The sequence below is a fragment of the Panthera leo genome, chromosome B1 (genome assembly GCF_018350215.1).
Source record: "Panthera leo isolate Ple1 chromosome B1, P.leo_Ple1_pat1.1, whole genome shotgun sequence".
Lineage (NCBI taxonomy): Eukaryota > Metazoa > Chordata > Mammalia > Carnivora > Felidae > Panthera > Panthera leo.
The window spans coordinates 68,732,213-68,752,791 of record NC_056682.1 but is presented as its reverse complement, the minus strand read 5'-3'; the positions used below and the strand labels follow the sequence as shown (position 1 = coordinate 68,752,791).

Here is a 20,579-nt window from a genome sequence, read left to right as displayed (position 1 = left end):
TTTGCGTGAGGCAGATGATTTTTGTTTTTATTTTTTCCTTTCCTTTTTATTTATTTATTTTCTTAAAGCTTTATTTATTTATTTTGAGAGAGACTGAAACAGTGTGAGTTGGGGAGGTGCAGAGAGACGGAGAGAGAGAATCCCAAGCAGGTTTCACACTGTCACCACAGAGCCTGTTGTGGGGCTCGAACTCACAAACTGTGAGATCATGACCTGAGCCCAAACAAATAACTGGATGCTTAGTCGACTGTGCCACCCAGGTGCCCCTTTATTTTTTCCTTTTTGTTTTTAAAAAACACTTTTTTTAATGTTTATTTATTTTTGAGAGAGAGAGAGTGAGCAGGGGAGGGGCAGAGAGAGAGGGAGACACAGAGTCTGAAGCAGGCTCCAGGCTGTGAGGTGTCAACACAGAGCCTGATATGGGGCTCAAACTCAGGAACTGTGAGATCATCATGACATGACCCGAAGTTGGATGCTTAACCAACTGAGCCACCCAGGCGCCCCTATTTTTTCCTTTTATAGTGAATCTCACTACAGAAATATTTGTACCTTAGATATCAGTAAACATTCACTACTCCTGTGTATCCTTGTAATAGAAATTAAATAATTCAAGTGTTTATCAGGGTTCTACGGTGTGCCACTCAGTTTTAGCCATTGAGGATACAGCTGTGAACAACAACAAAGCCCTTGCTTGCTAGGTGGAGCTTACATTCAGTGAGGGGGGGCACACTAAGAAGCAAATGTATAACATCACATGTTGATAAGTATTATAGAAAAATATTAAGCTAAGTAAGGTCACATTTGAAGTGGTATTGGAAGAAGGACTGAATGAAGCTATAGAACCAGCTTAGTGGTAAACAGAAAACATCGAAGCCTTCAGGTGGGATCTTGTTTTGTCATGGTGAGGAATGGAAGCTTCAGGGTTGAAGTAGTTAGTGGCAAATGAAAGGTACTGACATCAGAAGATTAGCAAGGGAGGCCTGATTGTGTAGGGATTTTGGCATTTATTCTGAGCACGTTGGGGAATAGGAACCAGTGGAGGGATTTGCGTAGCAGTATGGTAAGGTCAATTCTGGGTTGAGACTAGTCAGCAGAGGGGAAGAGGGTAGAAACAGGGACAGCAGTCAATGAGGCCAGTGTAGTCAGCTAACTGTGATAGCAGGTGGTGGAAGGGAGAAATGGTCACATGTTGGGTACATTATGAAAGTAGAGCAGATAAGATATATTAGAATTGGGTGTGAAAGCAAGAGGACTCAAGGATGACTTTATGGTTTCTGAAAGGATGGGGATGATATTTATTGGGGAAGAGGACTTGGGAAGATTAGGTTTGACTGAAGAGGGATGGGCTAGGCTGGTGGTGATAGTAACCAGGAGTTCAGTTTTAGAACAAGTGGAGCCTGGGATACTTAGTTATGATCCAAGGAATTGTTTTCAGGCAAGTAGTTTGGAGTCTGCTGGGCTGGAGATTTAAGGCTACAATGGCTTGTTTGTTTGTTTTTGTTTAATTTAGAGCACGCAGGGGAGATGACTAGGAATCCAAGGCTACAGTGGTTTTTAACTCACACCTGAAATCTCTCTATCGTTGGAAGCCTTAATCTGCTCTTAGTGATGTGAGTGCCTAGCATAGTGCTTGATAGGAGATTTAATAAATATTTGATGAATGGACTTGAAATTCAAGTCTCAATACTGTTTTGTCTAATGATATATTTTATTCTAATAGTTTCTGGTATTTGAAATACATTGTACTTTCTTTCAAATGAACTTTAATAAAATGTAACTTTATTAAGTCATGATAAGTTGCCCTTCTTAAGCAATAGTTTCTGGAAGTATGTGGATGTTAAGAAGTAATATGTAGATGTTAAAAAGGAGAACATGCATCTGAGCGGCAGTTCCCTCATACCTTTGCCCCTCATTATCATCAAAAGTGCCATCTTTGTTGCTAGATCAAAGGTAAGATAGACTGAGTGGCTTAAACAATAGGAATTTATTTTCTCACAGTTCTGGAGGCTAGATGTTCAAGATCCAGTTTCTGACTGCTTTGGTTTCTGGTGATGGTCGCCCTCTTGCTGTGTTCTCACATAGACTTTTCCTCCAGAGAAAGAGGGCCCTCCTGTCTCCTTCATTCAAAAGGACACCAGTCCCATTGGACTAAAGCCCTACCCTAAAGGTCTCATCTAACTGTAATCACCTCCTAAGGGCCCCATCTTCAGTTGTCACAATGGGGGTTTTAGAACCTCACCATTTGAATTTGGTGGGAGTGAGGGAGGGAACACAGTTACCATGGTAGCCTGTTTAAATACGGGGTTATTTTGCAATTTTCCTTTTGTTTGGAAAAACATTTTGTTTTAGGTGTTGATACCTGAGGCATCTTTCTAGGAATGAGAGTGACTTTGTGAAAAATAAATGCAAAAATAATGCAAAGATTTAAGTTTACTGGGAAGGGCAGTTTAAATTTCTGGGATGCTTACATTGTAGAATATTAAATTCATGCAACTCATTAGCTATAAGCACAAAGAATAATAGTGATACTTTAAAAATGTTTTTTTATCCTGATGGAATTGATTTTAGTGAATTAAATTATTCAGTTGTAATTAACATTCAACTAATGTACTAGGGTTCTTAAATTCTTTTCGTAAGTAGGGAAGATGTGCCCACATACAGATTTAATTGCATTATTAATTTGCTTAGCATTTTCGTGGTGTAATTGACTTTTGCACAGACTGAATTGCTAATTAGTAGATCCTTAATGAATATGGCTTAATTTTACCACATAATGTGGCCTGCTACATCAACACAAGCTTTCTCTAGGGAGGTATTGCGATAAGAGGTATCCCCATAGACATTTTACATTGATATCTGTTTCATCCCACCCTGACCCTGCTGAAAAGGACCAGTAATCTGAGATAGATGGAGATAAACACACACATCCATATACAAATGGGTCTACATACACAAAATATCTAACTACTATAGAATATTCTGTTCTTTTTGGTAAAAAGTATGAAAGTATAGAGCTCATATTTTCATGTCCATTTTATCCGGCTAAAGCTACAAAGCCTGTGATACCAATAGTTTTCTTAGAGTTTTCAGTGCCGCATTGAATAAAATTTTATCTCTTTTCAGCTTTTGAAATTTAGGCAGTATGGGAAGGAAACAAGAATAAATTCATACCTTAGGATGCAGGCCAAACCTTGTCAGAATTCCATGCTGTTAAAATCTCATTGAGTTTAATAAACAGACTCTAATACACCAATAAAGGTAGGTGGTTCACTGCCCTTGTGGTCAGTTAGTTAACTTCATATTTGGGAAGGAGAAGGATTCATATAAAGGAATAAAATAATGTCTTCGGAGAAAATATTTTCCTCCTATTTTTATTTTTTCTTATTTTTTTAATGATAAAGACAAAGGGATTTTGACTTTATATTTTGAGTTTGGTAGATTGAAAGGATTAGGAAATGCACTGTAATAATCTTATCCCATATCTTTATCATCTTTATTTGCTACTTCACTGGAGCATTAAAAACTGTTGTCTGAGACCACTTGAACCAAAAGTAACAGGACCAGGATATGAATCATGTAGTTCTAATTTAGAGTTAGTCCACACACATTGAATGGATACCCAGCATAACTACTGCTCAAAGGGAGTTTCCAGACAATAATGAGTTGAAATTGGTAGGATAGAAGAGTACTGTAAAATTTCCATGAAATAGAGCCTCAAGCAATTTGGTACATTTTCAGTGAATGGGTGAATGTAACATAAATTATAACAGTGTAAACTTCTAGGAGCTGCATACTTGCACCCTTGAGGTACTTTGTCACTTGCCAACTACTTTTTTTTTTTTTTAACACATTTATGTGTGTGTGTGGCACTGTGCTAGTAGGTGCATTGAGATATTCAGATGAGTAAGAGTGCAGGCAACTCACAGTTCAGGGAGGCAATACTCATTGGAGAAGAATTCATACAATTGTGGAAGTGATGAGGTGGTATGAAAAAGAACAAAAGGAAATTTAATGCTCAGGTGTCAAATGACAGACACCATAACTGTTTCTGTTGAAAGGATTGTTGGTTCCTCTGTAGCCTCTTCTATACACTTTCCTCAATGTCATTCGAAAGTATAATTCTATAATACTTAGGGCTTTGAGAAGAGCATCTTACACAGTGTAAAACACATATTTGGAGCATAGAACAAGAAAAAATTCTAAGGCATTTTGAGCAACATTTCCTGTCATTATATATCCAAATCCCCAAAATATACAGAGTACTTTTAATTTTTTCTTTAAAGGCTATTATGGTAATTTAAAATCCAATAATATGAATATTGGAGGGATCTTAAGCTCCAAATTATTCTAAAGCTATCTTTTTTTCATGTAAGTTTTGTTAAAGAGATTTCTTTGTTTAGTGTTAATGGACCATGAACAAAGTGGACAGATTTTTGCCAGTCATAAACAACGTTATATCCTGTTGATTAAATAGAAAATACCTAAGTAAATGTGCTAAAAATGGATTCCTTCAAGTTTTTAGTTTTGTCACACCGTGGGGTGGAGTCTTTAAGCAGGAAGACTGAAGTCCAGTAAACAGGAAATGCGTGCTGAGACAGATTAAAAAAAATTTTTTTTAAATTCTTGAAAGAGAGAGCGAGCGAACATAAGTGGTGGAGGGGCAGAGAGAGAGGGAGAGAGAATCCCAAGCAGGCTCTGCACTGTCAGTGCGGAGCCTGACACGGGGCTCGAACTCACAAACTGGGAGATCATGACCTAAGTGGAAATCAAGATTCAGAAGCTTAACTAACTGAGCCATCCAGGCACCCTAAGAGACAGAGTTTGAAAGGGAAATAGAAGCCCATGCTCTGAGAATTTTAGTGGAATATTCCACCATTATGAGTACCTTTTTAAGAATGTGCAGTGTTATGGAGTGCCACATTGTCTTTTTTCTCATTGCTTTAATACTATGGATGACAAATGATCTCTACTGGGATTGCAGGTTGCAGATTAAAGTTCTGCAATTTAATTCAGTTGTATTTTCACAGGCTAATGCATTGTGTTTAACCTCTGTGTTTTCAATACTTTATACTGAAAGGTACTTTTTCATTTGGGTGGTAGGTATAATTTAGAATGGTTAGTAGAATTTCATATTCTTTAGTATAGCCACATGTTTTTATATTTACATATTTATATGTATTCAAGAAAGTTGGGAAAATGCTAGTTATTATATTTAAAAAGCACTCTCCCCTCCTGGAACTCCCAGCAGATAAAGAGGAAACCAACCTGAACTTACTTTTCTCTTCCAAAGCAGTTATTTTTGGAAGGCATATATTAATTCCGGTGATACTACAATTTCTTAAAAATATTTTTGGGATGTTTCTTCTGTAATTGCCAAATATTAGGTTTGGGTGGTGACAGCTGTAAGCGTTAAACATATCAGAGAATTCAGGATTTGCTGTGGGCTGGGAAAATGGAGACCTGGATAAGCAATGTAGTGTTGTGGAAGGCTCTTCTAATTATGGGGGATCAGTATGGGAAAAGGGTCTCAGTGATAATTCCCTAGTAGGCAAAGTAGGAAACAAAATCAAAAGTGGCACGTTATTTAAGCAGACAGAGGCTGAGAGGGAGAGTATTTAACATTCATAATGCCAATTTAATGTCTAATGGAAGATCTTAAAGGCCGTGATGATGAACATGTTTTGTGCGTCAAATTTTTTTCTAGAAATTTTTTTATTTTTTAAATTTTAGAGCTTGAGCGGGAGAGGGGCAGAGGGAGAGTGAGAGAGAATCTCAAGCAGGCTCCACATTCAGCACAGAGCCTGATGTCGGCCTCTATCCCACGACCCTGGGACCATGACCTGAGATGAAATCAAGAGTTGGATACTCAACCGAGTCACCCAGGTGCCCCTAGAAATACGTTTTTTAATTAAAAAAATGCCAACAGTCTACAACATCATCTAAAACAACATAAATAAAAGTAAGTCTCTCTTGTATACCACCATCCCAAAGTCTCTAATAAGTTTTTATATACTGAGAAAAATGTTTTGTGATCCTACAGCACACACACCCACACTCGCACGCACACAAGTGTAATCATTCTATACATATAATTCTTGCCTTTTCTTTTACACAGAATTCCTGTGAGATGATCCCGAGGTCAGCCATGTTCTGTACAGAGGTTGTACAGTGTTCTCCTGGCTGCATCGTGATTTATCTCAGCAGCCCCCAAGGGTGGACATTTAGGATTTTTTTAGATTCCATGTCCCCCCTGACAAATAATGTTGTGGTGAATATCTTTGTACATGTGTGTGTATGTGTTTGTGGAACAGATACATAGATTAGATATCTGGTAGTAGAGTTACCAAGTCTAAGTATATTGCCAAATGGCTCATTGAAAAAACTGTATCAGTTTGTATTTCCACCAACAGTGTGTAAAACCTATGCCAACAATGGATTGTCATTAAACTTTTCTAATTTTGCCAATCTGAGAAGTGAAGAATTATATCCCAGTGTTCAGATAAGATTTTTTGATTCTAAGTGAGGTTAAATATATTTTCATATGTTTACTGGGTAATGTTGAAGGCAGTTTTAACCAGTTTACCTATATATCAATAAGAAATGCTTCATTGTAAGTGGAGACCGCCCAACAAACCATGGAATCCTGAAAGCCTAGCTCCTCTATAACACAGGAGAAATGCTCATCTCATTGTATCACTGTTGGTTGGGGGCATGTGTGCATAATGGAAGACATAAAGAATTCCCTGTACCTTCTGAGTACGTATGACTGAACATCTTTTCCATGTTGTATACATCTAAGATGATAGGTTTAACAGTTTTATTCTTTTTAGCAAAGAACATTATAAAGAGCAGTTGAAAAAAATGACTTAATTTGGATATTTATTTTTCTTTTTTGATTTTGAAAGCAAGAAGAGATACCTTAATGCCACTCAGAATGTTAAAAATCATGGTAATAGCTTGTTTTATTCTTTTTTCCTTTTTGTTACAATTAAAAGGTAATGGATTTATAGCTTTGGCAAATGGGGAACATTTTTTTCTAATGTATAATGAATCCAGATTGATTTCTGACAAAACCAATAAGCAATTTATTTGCAATATTTGAAAGTAAATTATAGGATGGAAAAATCCTACTGGCACGTTGGCAAGTGGATAGGACCAGATGATCAGATATTTCATTTCTACATCTACATTTCATGAGTCAGTTTCACACAACAGCTGCTATGGAGGAAGGGTGGATTTGCCGGAATACTTCATGGTTTATTAAAAAGAAAAGAAAAAAAAGGAAAAACCCAAAATCCCACCAACCCAAACCCATGCAAAAATAATACAAAGTGCATTTGGGCATGAAAGGGTAAACTGAGTAAGTTATTGCTAATAAATAAGATTGCTGAAAACATATAGTTCTAAAAAGAGCCCTTATTTTTTGGTTTCCAGTTTTTCAAATAACGGAAAGCAATGGCTAATTAAAAAAGTCATAACTAATAGCAAACATTTACTGAATAGTTTCTGTGTGAAACATTTTACTGTGTTATGTGAAGAACATATCCCATTTTTCAGAAGAGGCTTTGGAAGTGCTGTGACTTGTCAGGGCTGATATAGGTGTTAAATGGTAGAGCTGATGTTGGAATCCAGGGACCCTGTTCTGGAACTTGTGCTGTTAAGCACTGTGTAAGATTGGATTTAAGTCGTTAGGAAGAACAAATGTCATTTGTAAGATTGGGCCTATATTATTAAAATAAATACCTGCTGATTTTAAAGTACTAAAAAATTTTCCTTGAGCACTTTTCAAGGATTAAGAATATTTTTTTCGTATAATAAATACCAATTTCCTTTAATTTTGTTGATGAAAAATGTTGGTGTTTGTGCTACTCTTGATTCAGATCTTAATTCTCCCTTGTTTGGATCCCAGGAATTATGTGAAAACTTAATGGAAACCCATAAAAGTGAGACACATAAAAATTATACATTTGAAATGTTTTATTTTCTCCATCTTATGGTATACTCATGGGGAATGTATTTTTTGGTACAAAATATTCCACTGGGCCCAGAACTAGTTGATTAGTAAAAGGAGGATTTGTAAAAACCATGTGATATTTTACATTGACTGAGGGCTTGGATCAAATTTTGTAAGTTTTGTACAGCTGCAAGGATATATTACATACAATACTCTGGGTAACATCTTCATCAAATGTTACATAGTTGCTTATTTGATGAAGCAAATATTGATATTTGATGAAGGGTGAGTTGTTTGGAGTAAGTATTCCCCGCTTTTTTTTTTTAAGTTTATTTATTTATTTTGAGAGAGAGACAGAGAGAGCAAGCTAGAGAGTGTGAGCGGGGGAAGGGCAGAGAGAGGGAGAGACAGAATCCCAAGCAGGCTCTGCGCTGTCAGCTCAGAGTCCTGATGTGGCTCAAACTCAGGAGCCATGAGATCCTGACCTGAGCGGAGATCAAGAGTGGATGCTTAACCACCAGAGCCACCCAAGCACCCTGCTGGCTTTTTTGTTTATGTTTTGTTTTTTGGAGTTTATTTGGACGGGCAGGGTGCTTTTGGGGGGCAGAGTTTTCTCTGACTGAACAAATACCTCCCTTTTTCACAGACCATGTTGTTGCCATGGAGACCTTTAGATTCTATAAATGCAGCCTCTAATAACAGACAGGAAGATGACATTGGGTTGAGTGTGGGTGCGTGAGAGTGGAGTGCAGTCCAGATGTGTAGAGTCTGTTTGTTCACAGAAGTCATTTTGCAGTAGCCAGAAGCCCATTGGTCTTTTTGCAATCTCCCTTTTGCTTGTTCTTTTTTCCTATGTATGTGTGTGTGTGTGTGTGTGTCTGACATAGAAATAATGGAACAGTATAGAGGAAAAACCCTCTTTTCCTTCTCTAGTCTCATACTCTTACCTTTCAGGAGAAGACCAACTGTTGTCAGGAATTTGGTGAGTGTCCTTGCGATGTTTTTATTCTTTTACTGCATATGTGTCATTTTTTACTCATATGTGTTTTGTGTTTCTGAAGTTATCTTACTACTACCATGCTTCATATATCATTCTGCAACTTGCTTTTTTCTCGCCCATATTTCTTGAGTTCTCTTCGTGTTGATATATGTCTGATTAATTTATTTTAGCTGGTGTATTGTATCACAGTTAACCTTGTCCTTTCGTTTTGGATGTTTAGAGTGTTTTCCCATTGTACTTCTTTGTAACTCCTCAGTTCTGTTTTTCCCTATCCTTTCCATATTGTGGGGTAGAGGATTCCATTTAATTTTGATTTGGCTAAGGCTAGATCATAAGCTATCCTTAATCTGTTCTGCCGTTTTTCCCCCCACTAAGCTCTGTTTATTTTATTATTTTAAAAAATTGTTTTAGGTATCCTCCAGTCATTCCTTCTCTTCACATATTCAACCTGGCAAAATTGAGCTGTGATATGTATTACCCAGGTACTTGTAGCCTGGCCAAGTTCCAGGATGTCTTTGATTATCTCCTCAAGTTATGCGTTTTTTTTTTCAATATATGAAATTTATTGTCAAATTGGTTTCCATACAACACCCAGTGCTCATCCCAAAAGGTGCCCTCCTCAATACCCATCACCCACCCTCCCCTCCCTCCCACCCCCCATCAACCCTCAGTTTGTTCTCAGTTTTTAACAGCCTCTTATGCTTTGGCTCTCTCCCACTCTAACCTTTTTTTTTTCCTTCCCCTCCCCCATGGGTTTCTGTTAAGTTTCTCAGGATCCACATAAGAGTGAACACATATGGTATCTGTCTTTCTCTGTATGGCTTATTTCACTTAGCATCACACTCTCCAGTTCCATCCACGTTGCTACAAAAGGCCATATTTCATTCTTTCTCATTTCCACGTAGTATTCCATTGTGTATATAAACCACAATTTCTTTATCCATTCATCAGTTGATGGACATTTAGGCTCTTTCCATAATTTGGCTATTGTTGAGAGTGCTGCTATAAACATTGGGGTACAAGTGCCCCTATGCATCAGTACTCCTGTATCCCTTGGGTAAATTCCTAGCAGTGCTATTGCTGGGTCATAGGGTAGGTCTATTTTTAATTTTCTGAGGAACGTCCACACTGCTTTCCAGAGCGGCTGCACCAATTTGCATTCCCACCAACAGTGCAAGAGGGTTCCCGTTTCTCCACAAGTTATGCATTTTTCAGAAGAGTAAATAACAGCATTCCTATTGTAAGAAACTGTAACATTTTTGGGTCTAGGATATTTAGAGAAAGCAAAACAAAAGCAAAAATACTTTTGATCAAATTCTGTTGATGATTTTGCTTGCTAAACAACTTGGATTCTTACTTCTAATTCTTATTTTTAATTTCCTTATTACCATGACAGTATTCAGAAGGTACCGTTTAGGACTCAGTGGTTGCTCAATACAGTTATCAAAATATAGGCTATATGTATAGATCACTGCTACCCAGTAGAAATATAATGCACACCACACATATAATTTAAAATTTTCTAGTAGCCACATCAAAAAATGTAAAACTGAACATTGCAATACAGTTTATTTAACCAGTATATTCCAAAATATTGTCATTTTGACATGTAAGCTATGTAAATAGTAAATATTGAGATATTTTACTTTCTTCTTTTCATACCAGGTCTTCAAAATCTAGTGTGTATTTTACACTTACACAGCATCTCCACCAGGACCAGCAAACTTGCAAGCATTTCATAGCCACATGTGGCTAGTGGCTACCATATTGGATAGTGCAGGTACAGAACAGACAATTTTTAGAAGTACCAGTTACCAAGGAAGATATACAGATGGCAAATAAACATATGAAAATATGCTCCACATCAAATGTCATCAGAGTAAAGCAAATTAAAACAAGACACCACTACTCACCTGTTAGAATGGCCCATATCTATAACTGACAATACAAAATGCTGGCAAGGATTTGGAACAGTATGAACTCTCATTGCTGGTGGTAATGCAAAATGGCACAGCCTATTTGGAAGATGATTTGGCACTTTCTTTCTTTCTTTTTTTTCCTTTCTTTCCTTCTTAACATTTATTTATTTTTGAAAGACAGAGACAGAGCACGAGCAGAAGAGTGGCAGAGAGAAAGAGGGAGACACAGAATTTGAAGCAGGCTCCAGTCTGTGAGCTGTCAGCACAGAGCCCATTGCAGGGCTTGAACCCATGAACCTTGAGATAATGACTTGAGCTGAAGTCAGATGGTTAGCTGACTGAGCCACCTAGGCTCCCTGTTTTGGCGGTTTCTTACAGACTAAATATAGCCTATCATATGATCCAGCAATCATGCTCCTTGGTATTTATCTAAAGAAGTTGAAAACTTATGTCCACACAAAAACCTGAGCATGGATGTTTATATATAGGAACTTTCCAAAACCTGCTAAAACTATTTTAAAACAAAGTTTTGGTTTTTTTTTTTCCCCTTTAAAGACAGCATTTGCAACATTAATCTAAAAATTGTTTTTTTGGGGGTGTCTGTGTGGCTTATTTGGTTAAGCATCTGACTCTAGATTTCTGCTCAGGTCAGACTCTTACAGTTTGTGATTTTGAGCACTGCATCGGGCTCTATGCTGACAGTGTGGAGCCTGCTTCAGATTCACTCTCTCCCTCTCTCTCTCCCTCCCCCACTTTTTAAAAATAAACATTTAAAAATTGTTCTTTTTTATTTTTCACATTACTGTTCCCGTAACCAGCCTTTTCTTTTAATCTGAAACTAAACATTAATGACTAAACATCATTGGGGAAAATTTCTTGCAGCACCAAAGATACTACCCTTAAAAGAACTCAATAAGAAAGGCAAACATCAATAGTGAACAGAAAAAAAAATGGAGAAATACAAAAAGAAGAAATACAGATGGCCTAAAATATATGAAAAAGTGATTTTCACTAGAAATTAAAGATACAGTTTGCATGAAATACTTTTGTTTTGTCATCAAATTGATATAATGAATAACACCCAGTTTTCCTAGGAGTTTAAGGAACAGGTACTGTCATACAGGGATGGTAAGCATAATATTTTATAACATTTTTGGAAGGTCTTTGGTAATATGCGCTAAAAGCCGGTACATGGCCTTTGACTCAGCAGTTTTTTTGGTCTAGAATTTATCATAAGAAAGCAATTAAGGATATTTGAACTTAATTTGAACTTAATTTGGCTTAATGTATAGGCCATCTTCTGCCTTTTGACTTACACAATTTTCACAGCACCCCAAGAAGCTCAAAGAGGTCAGATGACTTGCCCAGGGTCACACATTATCAGGTGGCAGGTGTATATTGCAGCATGCTTGAAATCCGCAGGGGAGGGGGGAGGGGAGGGGAAAAAGCAAGGACTTGAACATCTCAAATGAATGGCTTGATGGAATGAATAGAGTTTAGAGTGAAAGCCTATCTTGTCTTTTACTTCCTGAGGATATTTATAATAGAGGCCAGTGATGAAAGCTGACTACAAAACAGACTGCGTACTGTAATTGAGTTTTTAAAAATATACCCATATGCTCACATACATATGTGATTAGAAATCACTTCAGCAGAGTCAGGTTCAAATTTTTGCTTTGTTCCTTACTAGGTGTGTGACTTTAGTCAAGATACCTAACCTCTTATTGCCTTAATTTTCTTCACAGAGATTCTATTACCAATTTACAGGTAGTTGGAAGGATTAAATTAAACAAACAGTTTTCTATAGTGTTTGGTACATATGTTTAATAAATGGCCTTCAAAAGTCTTTAAAAACCTTGTTTCTGAGAGAGGGGGTTATATAATTTAAATTTCTTATTTTCCGTATTTCTACTTTTTTCTACAATAGGTATGTTTTGTGAATTAAAAAAAAGTTAGAAAATGCTTAACTTACTTTTAGCTTAAAGAGAAAAAAGATTGATTAGATGTTAGATGAGACATATACCAGAAATTGTTATATTGCTTTCTCAATTGGAAAATTTAGAGAACCACTCACCTGATGTTAAAAATAGCCCTTCAAGTATATTTACATTTAATAGTATTTATGAAGATAGTAGAATTCATTGAATCGTAGGGCTTAATTTTTACTGTTAAATTAGATGGTTAGGTGAAGTTCAATAAAGAAAGAATAGATGTTGAAAGTTGCAAATGCTAGTTCCTTATATTTATTTTCAGAAAGTTTTTACTTTTAATCATTTCTTATATTTTGAATCAGGAAGTGTTGGCAACCCTTAATAAAGAGAAGTAGAAAGTATCAAGTGATTTGCTTATTTTGGAGGTTCTATATGATGCGGTTTCTGATTATTTTTCCTGATTTTATTTCCATTTTGCCTCTGTCTACTTTGAAATATCTGTAATACATATTGTGGTCCTTGTTTAATAACTACCTATTAAATACCTACTCTTTGCATTTAAAGTGGAATTTCATTGTGATTTTCATGGTTTTCTTTGTTGTAAACCATTCTTAGCTTTGTACTTAGGCATTAGGTACAGGAGTGAATCAGGATTTCATATTACATCACCTCAGTAGTAGAATGAACATTTTTCTATTTTATTGGTTGCATTCTGGTGGGACTGTCAAGAATAAGTCCAGAAGAAACCAAAGTAAACCTAATTCTTGTGAACACATTGTTTTATTTCATGCAAGTTCTCTCTATAACCTATTTGTCAAATGTTGACATTTTATAAAATGTCTGTTGCTATGTTTTTTGAAAAGAGGGTGTTATGGTCAGATTATTTTTTGGCTCCAAATTAATTTTGTATTAAACATATTTACTGCAGCATTTTTGGAGCTCTTGAATTTCAGCTCAGCATCATGCCTCTGTAAGGCAGGAGAAAGTAGAGTATGCACTTTCCAAATTTGTTTGACTAGGCAATGCTTTTGCAGAATCATCATGAAACACACTCTGGGAAATACTGTTTTAAATAAAAATATAGAGAGCAAGAAGAAGAAAAAAAAAGAGCTAAAATATCTACTCACTGAATAAGTTAAACTGGCTCTTAAAACTGTATTTTGGACACTTTAAAAGATAGCATATTTAGTTAAAATATTAGTTTTAGTTTTTTTCCTCCTTCTGTCCCCATCCATCTATCCCTTCTTTTTATTTATTTAAGAATATTTAAATTAAAAAAAAGTTTATTTTTGAGAGAGAGAGAGAGAGAGAGAGAGAATGAGAATAAGAATAAGAATAAGAATAAGAATAAGAATAAGAATAAGAATAAGAATAAGAATAAGAATAAGTGGGTGAGGAGCAGAGAGGGAGGGAGACACAGAATTTAAAGCAGCCTCCAGGCTCTGAGCTGTCAGCACAGAGCCCAAGGTGGGGCTTGAACTCATGAGCGATGAGATCGTGACCTGAGCCAAAGTTGGATGCTTAACCGCTGAGCCACCCAGGTGCCCTTTAAAAGAATATTTTACACAAGTGATGAAAAATAACTAGAGAATGACTCGGAATGTTTATTTTCCTAAATAGATTATTTCTGTGTACATTGGTAATAACAGTGCTCAAAAATTGCTTTTAGACTGTCCTATTTTGTGTAAACATTTCATAAAATAGAATTATTTATGATTGGATAGTTTCTCCCTTGTAAGCTTTAGAGCAATAATAATCAGAGTTCATAGGAGACATTGTTATCACAAACAGATATGACTTAGAACATTAATTTTATCCTAAAAACAGTTGAGCACAGGGAGAATTTTGGTCTAGAAAATTGCCTCTCTAATCTTAGAGTTTTTACTTAAAATATTTTGGGTTTTGCCCTGGAATTTGCAAATTCTAAGAGAAGATTCATCAAGTAGTATTATCTTGTTATTAGTTATATTGTTACTGTTATTAGTATTGATTTATCTCATTAATTGTGGTATTTATATTCTATGAAGTTACTGAGAAGCCTGAATTAGCAAATAGTGAGCCATTGCTTCTAGGGGAAATACAAGGTTAGTTCCTGCAAGCCTCTGGTCACAACCTTTTCGTCAATTGATCAGTATATAATCCTGTTTTATGTTAGAACTAGAGAAGAAAGTGAGATTCAGTGTATTGGCAAAATGTGAGAAAATTTACTAGGTAGGTAGAATTTGGAAAGGACAATAATAGAGGTTAATTCTCTTCCAGCACAATTCTTGTTCAGTACTCCTGAGAAGTAAAGGAGTCACATAATATTGCCTCACCATCATTGTCGTGTGTGTGTGTGTGTGTGTGTGTGTGTGTGTGTGTGTGTTTCCATCTTTTGAAATTCTTTCACTCATAAAGTTGTCTTTGTACTTTGGAGAATACGTATGTCTAGTGTCATTGAACTCAGATTGTAATCACGTTCTTTTGTAATCTCTTGTTTCACGTCACCTTTGTTTCTTGTTTTAGCTTTGTTTTAAATTCAGATTGCCCTAGAAACAGGTGACTGCTTTTAGTGTTTAGAAAAGATGAAGTGGTTAGTGATTGATATTTGGCTATGTTGATATATTTGAAGATTTGGGTTTTTTTGGTTTTGTTTTTGATATATTTGAACTTTTGTACAGTAAACTTTCTGGAGTTTGGTAAGAGGGTGAGTTAGTGATTGTCTAGGGGATTTTAGAGTTTAGAGATCCTTGATTGAACCATTTTATTTTTTAATTTTAATTTAATTTAATTTTTATATTTTAATTTTTACTTTCTAAATAAATAAATATTTATTTTTTATTTTAGAGAGAGAGAGAGAATGCAAGAGAGGGTGAGAAAGAGAATCTTTAGTAAGCTCCATGCTCAGCGCCGAGCCTGACCTGGGTCTAGATCCCACAACCCTGGGATCATGACTTGAGCTGAAATTAAGAGTTAGATGCTTAACCAGCTAAGCCACCCAGGCACCCCAATTTAACAATTTTTAGAACACACATTTGGGATCAAAGACCCAGAGGAAATGAGTAACTTGCTCAGAATCTCAGCTAGTTTTTGATTCCAGATTGTAGTCAGATTTCTTTCCATGTTACTATACTGTTATGGAAGATTCTACATTAGATTAAGTGGGTGAAACATGTTCTGTTTTGATAGTAATTGGTATGAGGATAGACCAAGTGCCATGGGTACAATTCTGTTTGCCTAGGAAGTCAGTCATTTGTATAATCTATTTATAAATATACATTACATGCCATTTTTTAATAGATTACATATTTATTTAAAGCATAATTTTTAGGGGTGAAACACTTACTATTATAATATATTAATAATATAAATATATATTATATTTGATATTTGAAATCCAGAAAATCCTGTAACTTCTGTAACATAAGCCATTGAAATTAACATGGGGAAACATTTAGCTGTTGTGGCTACAGTGATTCTCAAATTGGAAATAGAGGACAGACAGACAACCTTAAACTAAAAGGGGAGACAGATTTTTAAGATTTACAAAAGTTTACATAGGTGGGAAAAAGTTGAAAAACCTAGCATTTAAAGTCAGCATGAAATTCCAACTTAGCCGTTTTGATTTTCCATTTTGATTGACAATTTCTTTTGAACATTTCTTTTTATTTCCTCTTCCTTGTTTTGACATGATTCAAGAGGATTAGAAAATGGAATGTTTAGGCATTTCTTCTTCCTTTTGACTTTGAACAAAGGTGGGAATGTTCAGTAATAACAATTCTGTCTTGAGAAGAAACGTATTTAAGGGAAAGGAGATAATGGGCTTCTTTGTGGGAAAAGTTTCCAGGTAGTGGAACAGATGTGATGTTATCTGTTTCTCTAGTAGAGCCTTTACTGGGCATTATTGTTCCCCACCTGAGTTGACTCTTTAGGACAGGAGAAACTCCTGGAATTAGTTTGAATGATATTGCAGAAGATGTGACAGTTTTCATATATGCCTTTGATTGCTTCTTAAAGAATAAAACAGTACTCTTTTGGCAAACCTGTGGCATTTAATTAGTAAATGCATCCTAATGCTTCAAGGTGAACTCATTTTTAACAGTAAGGGCATTTTGATCTTGAAAAAAATGTATTTTACTTGTATATGTTGTTATAAAGTATAGACAAGCTAAATGATTACTTTGAAAATGGTCACTTTCTAATTTCCTTGCTCTGAAGCCTTTGAAAAAAATATCCTCAATTAAAATATAAAGAATCAGAGTTTCCAGGCGGTCAAAACTTTATATCACCAAGTTGATTTTTTGTTGTTGTTGAGTGTAATTTCTCCTTTCCAGGTCTACCAAACTCTTCTAACTTAAAATGTAGCCATTGTCCCAATTTAACTATTAGATTCAGTAACATCCAACTTACGAAAACTACCTGATGTGAATTGCTGTCTTCTAAACCACCAAGAAATGCAAAAGTAGGCAGGATAATTGTGCTTGCTGTCAGGTTTTCACTGCTCTCTTTGGATAAAGTTAGTGGAGTTCTAAGTCCAGCTAAAATGGTGATTGTATTTATTGTTAATATAAATTATAATTATTAATCAAGGGTAGGCAGAAAGCATTCTGAGTTCGAAATTTCGGCTTATGGAGAATTAAGAAAAAAAAATGTACATTGGCAAGAGACACCAGGATATCCTTGACCAACCAGATGGAGTAGATACATGGTTTAAAGAGACAATTTCATTTACTGTGCTGGGGAAGGAGTATTAAACCTAATCGGAAGCATGAGATCTGTTTTTATCACCCAGGATCCTGAATTAGCAGAGATTAGGAGGAAAGCACCACAATTTATTTTGGTGGTGGTTTTATTCTGCAGAGATTGAATTTATCATAGTGGTTAAGAATGCTAGGTTATTTCTTTCCTTTACAAACTGTGTGAACTTGGGCAAGTTACATACCTGTCTGAACTTTCTCATCTGTAAAATAGGGGATAATGAATAATCTACCTCATGTGACTCTTCTGAGGATTGAAAATGATCCTTTTTCAAACAGGTCGTTTTAATGAATTTGACACTGCTAACTCAGATAATTGAATTTGGATGATGGCTGCATTTTAGGTTAGAATTCTGAGAAGAGTTAGGTAGAACTGGGAAAGAGAAATTATAAACAAATAATTCAACTTGAGATAAATTTTTGATAAAAAGTAGTTAGAATAGCCTAGAGTAGTCTCTAGGACAAGGCAGATGCTCAAATATGTTTGTGATTTTTATTGATGGTACACCTATTCCTTATGTAGTTGTGGTGGTAAAACTATGAAATTATTATTACCTCTTTTTGTAAATGGGACTCAGGGAAGTTAGGTCATTTGCTTCTTTGTAGGAAAGCTGAAATTGAAATCCTGATCCCCAAGTCAGGCTACCCCTACCATGTCCCAATATGCTGTGTTTCTGTTTTCTTTAAAGTACTAACAAATACTTATATACATTTATTCCAAAAATTTAAGTCCGAGCTTCCTGTAATCATTAAGGTTTCTTATGTTAGCAGTTTCAGTTTAATTGGTCTATGGCATCTTTGGTTAGGTAGGTTACTGTATGATAGCTGTAAAGCTGACTTACTGTAAACAAATACCATGATTTTTATACCCCATGTGAAAAATTATAATTCTGGTATCATAATGTCATCTAACACCATAAGATTAGCAAGTACAATGGTAATTAGGTGCTTTTGACAAGGAACCCAATTGCACTCCATATGAAGCCAATGATTGCTTCAGGTGTTCCCTTCTATATTTCCCAACTCCTCTGACTATAAGAATTACTTTGGGTTGGGGAGGCACGCATTCTGCTTATGAAAAATGTAGATTCATAGGTCTCCAGAGTTAAAGAATTAGTACAGCTAGAGAGAGAGGCTCAGGAATATGTATTATTTAAGAAGCTCACCCCGTGACTCTGATGCTCAGTTAATTTAGGAACTGTTTCCCTAGTTGGCCTGTAGCTTGGTTCATTGACTGTTCACTTTATTTGGCTAGTCAAGATTCTCGCATTGTCCATGCAAGGTGAGGAAAAGATAATGCTCAATTGTACCTTCTTCACAAGGAACTTCATGATCTATAAATATCAGTAAACATACGCAGACTCCATTAACCATGAGGTTAGGACTGCAGCTTTGCCCTTTATTGTAGGGATCTCAGATGTAGTTGAGTGAGCCTGAATGAAACTGCTATGTAATAGCAATATAAATGTTGGCCTACAGGGTATACCAATTCAGTGTCAGTCTTAAAAAAAAAAAAAAAAAAAAAAGCCAGCAGGGTTGTTACTAAACACCTGGGAGAGGTAGGGCCATTGTGTTCCATCTATTATTGGTGATATTCCTAAGTTATGTGTTTATTGTATTCATCTACTATGGCTGATATATACTAAACTTTATTGCTGAATTATTTTGTGTTTATTGTATTTTTTACTATCCAGTTTGGGAATCATAAGCCTATGACCTTTTAAAATGGTTTCTAGGGTTTCAAAGCCATGCCTTTGACTTAACTTGACTATACCTGCTGGCCAACATGAATGAACGGCTTTTTAGACGAACAGGTTTTACAACAATATAAGGTTTGTTGACCTTGGTATTTATAATCTATTTGTGAAAAGGAATTCTTCACCAAATCCACTCTTTAGGATGGAGGGTAAACTTTAGAGATAACAACTTTATTTTTTATTTTCTTTAACGTTTTATTTTTTGAGAGAGAAAGAGTGCAAGCAGGGGAGGGGCAGAGAGAGGGAGACACAGAATTCAAAGCAGGCTCCAGGCTCTGAGCTGTCAGCACAAAGCCCGATGTGGGGCTGGAACCCACGAACCTGAGATCGTGACCTGAGCTGAAGTCAGATGCTCAACCAACTGAGCCACCCAGGCGCCCCCAAGAGATAACAACTTTAATCTTTGTATTAAGGCCATGACTTCCCTTGTCCTTTAAAATACCAACTTTCCCTTTAGGAGTTTAAAAAAGACCCCCAACATATATTTGCTACTAGAGTTTCTTTCTCTACGAAAGGAATCACCTTTCTCCTGTGACAATCCCTTAAGCAGTTGAAGCCATTCCACCACCTTTTCCCTTTCCTCTTGAGTTAATGGCAGTGGCAAGGTGGTTGGGGTAGGGAACCTGGTTTTGGAGGAGTTGGAGTATGGAATGAGGCAGGTGGCAGTGATAGCAAAGCATAATGAAGTGTCTGTAGTGGTACTAGCAGAGGGGACCTGTGGTTGTATCACTTAAAAATTTTGCCAATTGGTTATTCTCCCAATTTGTTTATTCAGAATTTCAGAGTTTATTGAAAGTTGGTAGTATTTTATTCTTAAAGCAGAAAAAAAAAATAAACTAGCAGGTTTTTATAATTTTTATTCAGGGTGTCTGTATTGCATTTTTGCCAAAAGTGAGAAGAAGCAAAGTTCCTGCTTATTCCCTGCACCTCCCCCTCTTCACTCCCCATCCAATAATAAATTATAGGAACTTCAGCTCAGTGTTCTTTTATTTTTCATTGTCCTCCTTATTTGGAAAATACTATTACTTAGGTATAAATATAGATACAGATGTAGATTATATTTGAACAAAGAGCAAAGGAAGGCATGTGAGACTGTCCTTTGGTTCTCTTTCTTGTGTCCCGGGTCTGGAAGGACTTTAGGATTATCTGGTTAATCGCCAGTCTTCCACGGGAGCAATACCTAAACCATCTTTATTGACAACACTTAAAAGATTATCAGATGATGGGTGTCTCAGTGCCTCAGTCGGTGAATCATCTGACTCTTGATTTCAGCTCAGGTCAT

At 36.1% G+C, this 20,579-nt stretch overlaps 1 protein-coding gene across 7 annotated transcripts in view; it reads left to right on the top strand.

Moving 5' to 3' along the window:
* The window catches only part of RAPGEF2 (Rap guanine nucleotide exchange factor 2), a 252,858-nt gene that overhangs the window by 28,716 nt on the left and 203,563 nt on the right, over positions 1–20,579 (top strand). For 4 of the 7 annotated variants that reach the window (XM_042935161.1, XM_042935153.1, XM_042935160.1 and 1 more), the window contains exon 1: positions 8,461–8,936. The exons of the other annotated variants lie outside the window; for them this stretch is intronic. In XM_042935161.1, coding sequence (XP_042791095.1) covers positions 8,811–8,936 — 126 coding nt within the window. In that variant the 5' untranslated portion in view covers positions 8,461–8,810. Of the gene's footprint in view, positions 1–8,460; positions 8,937–20,579 lie in introns of those variants that run through there. 7 annotated transcript variants of the gene reach the window in all.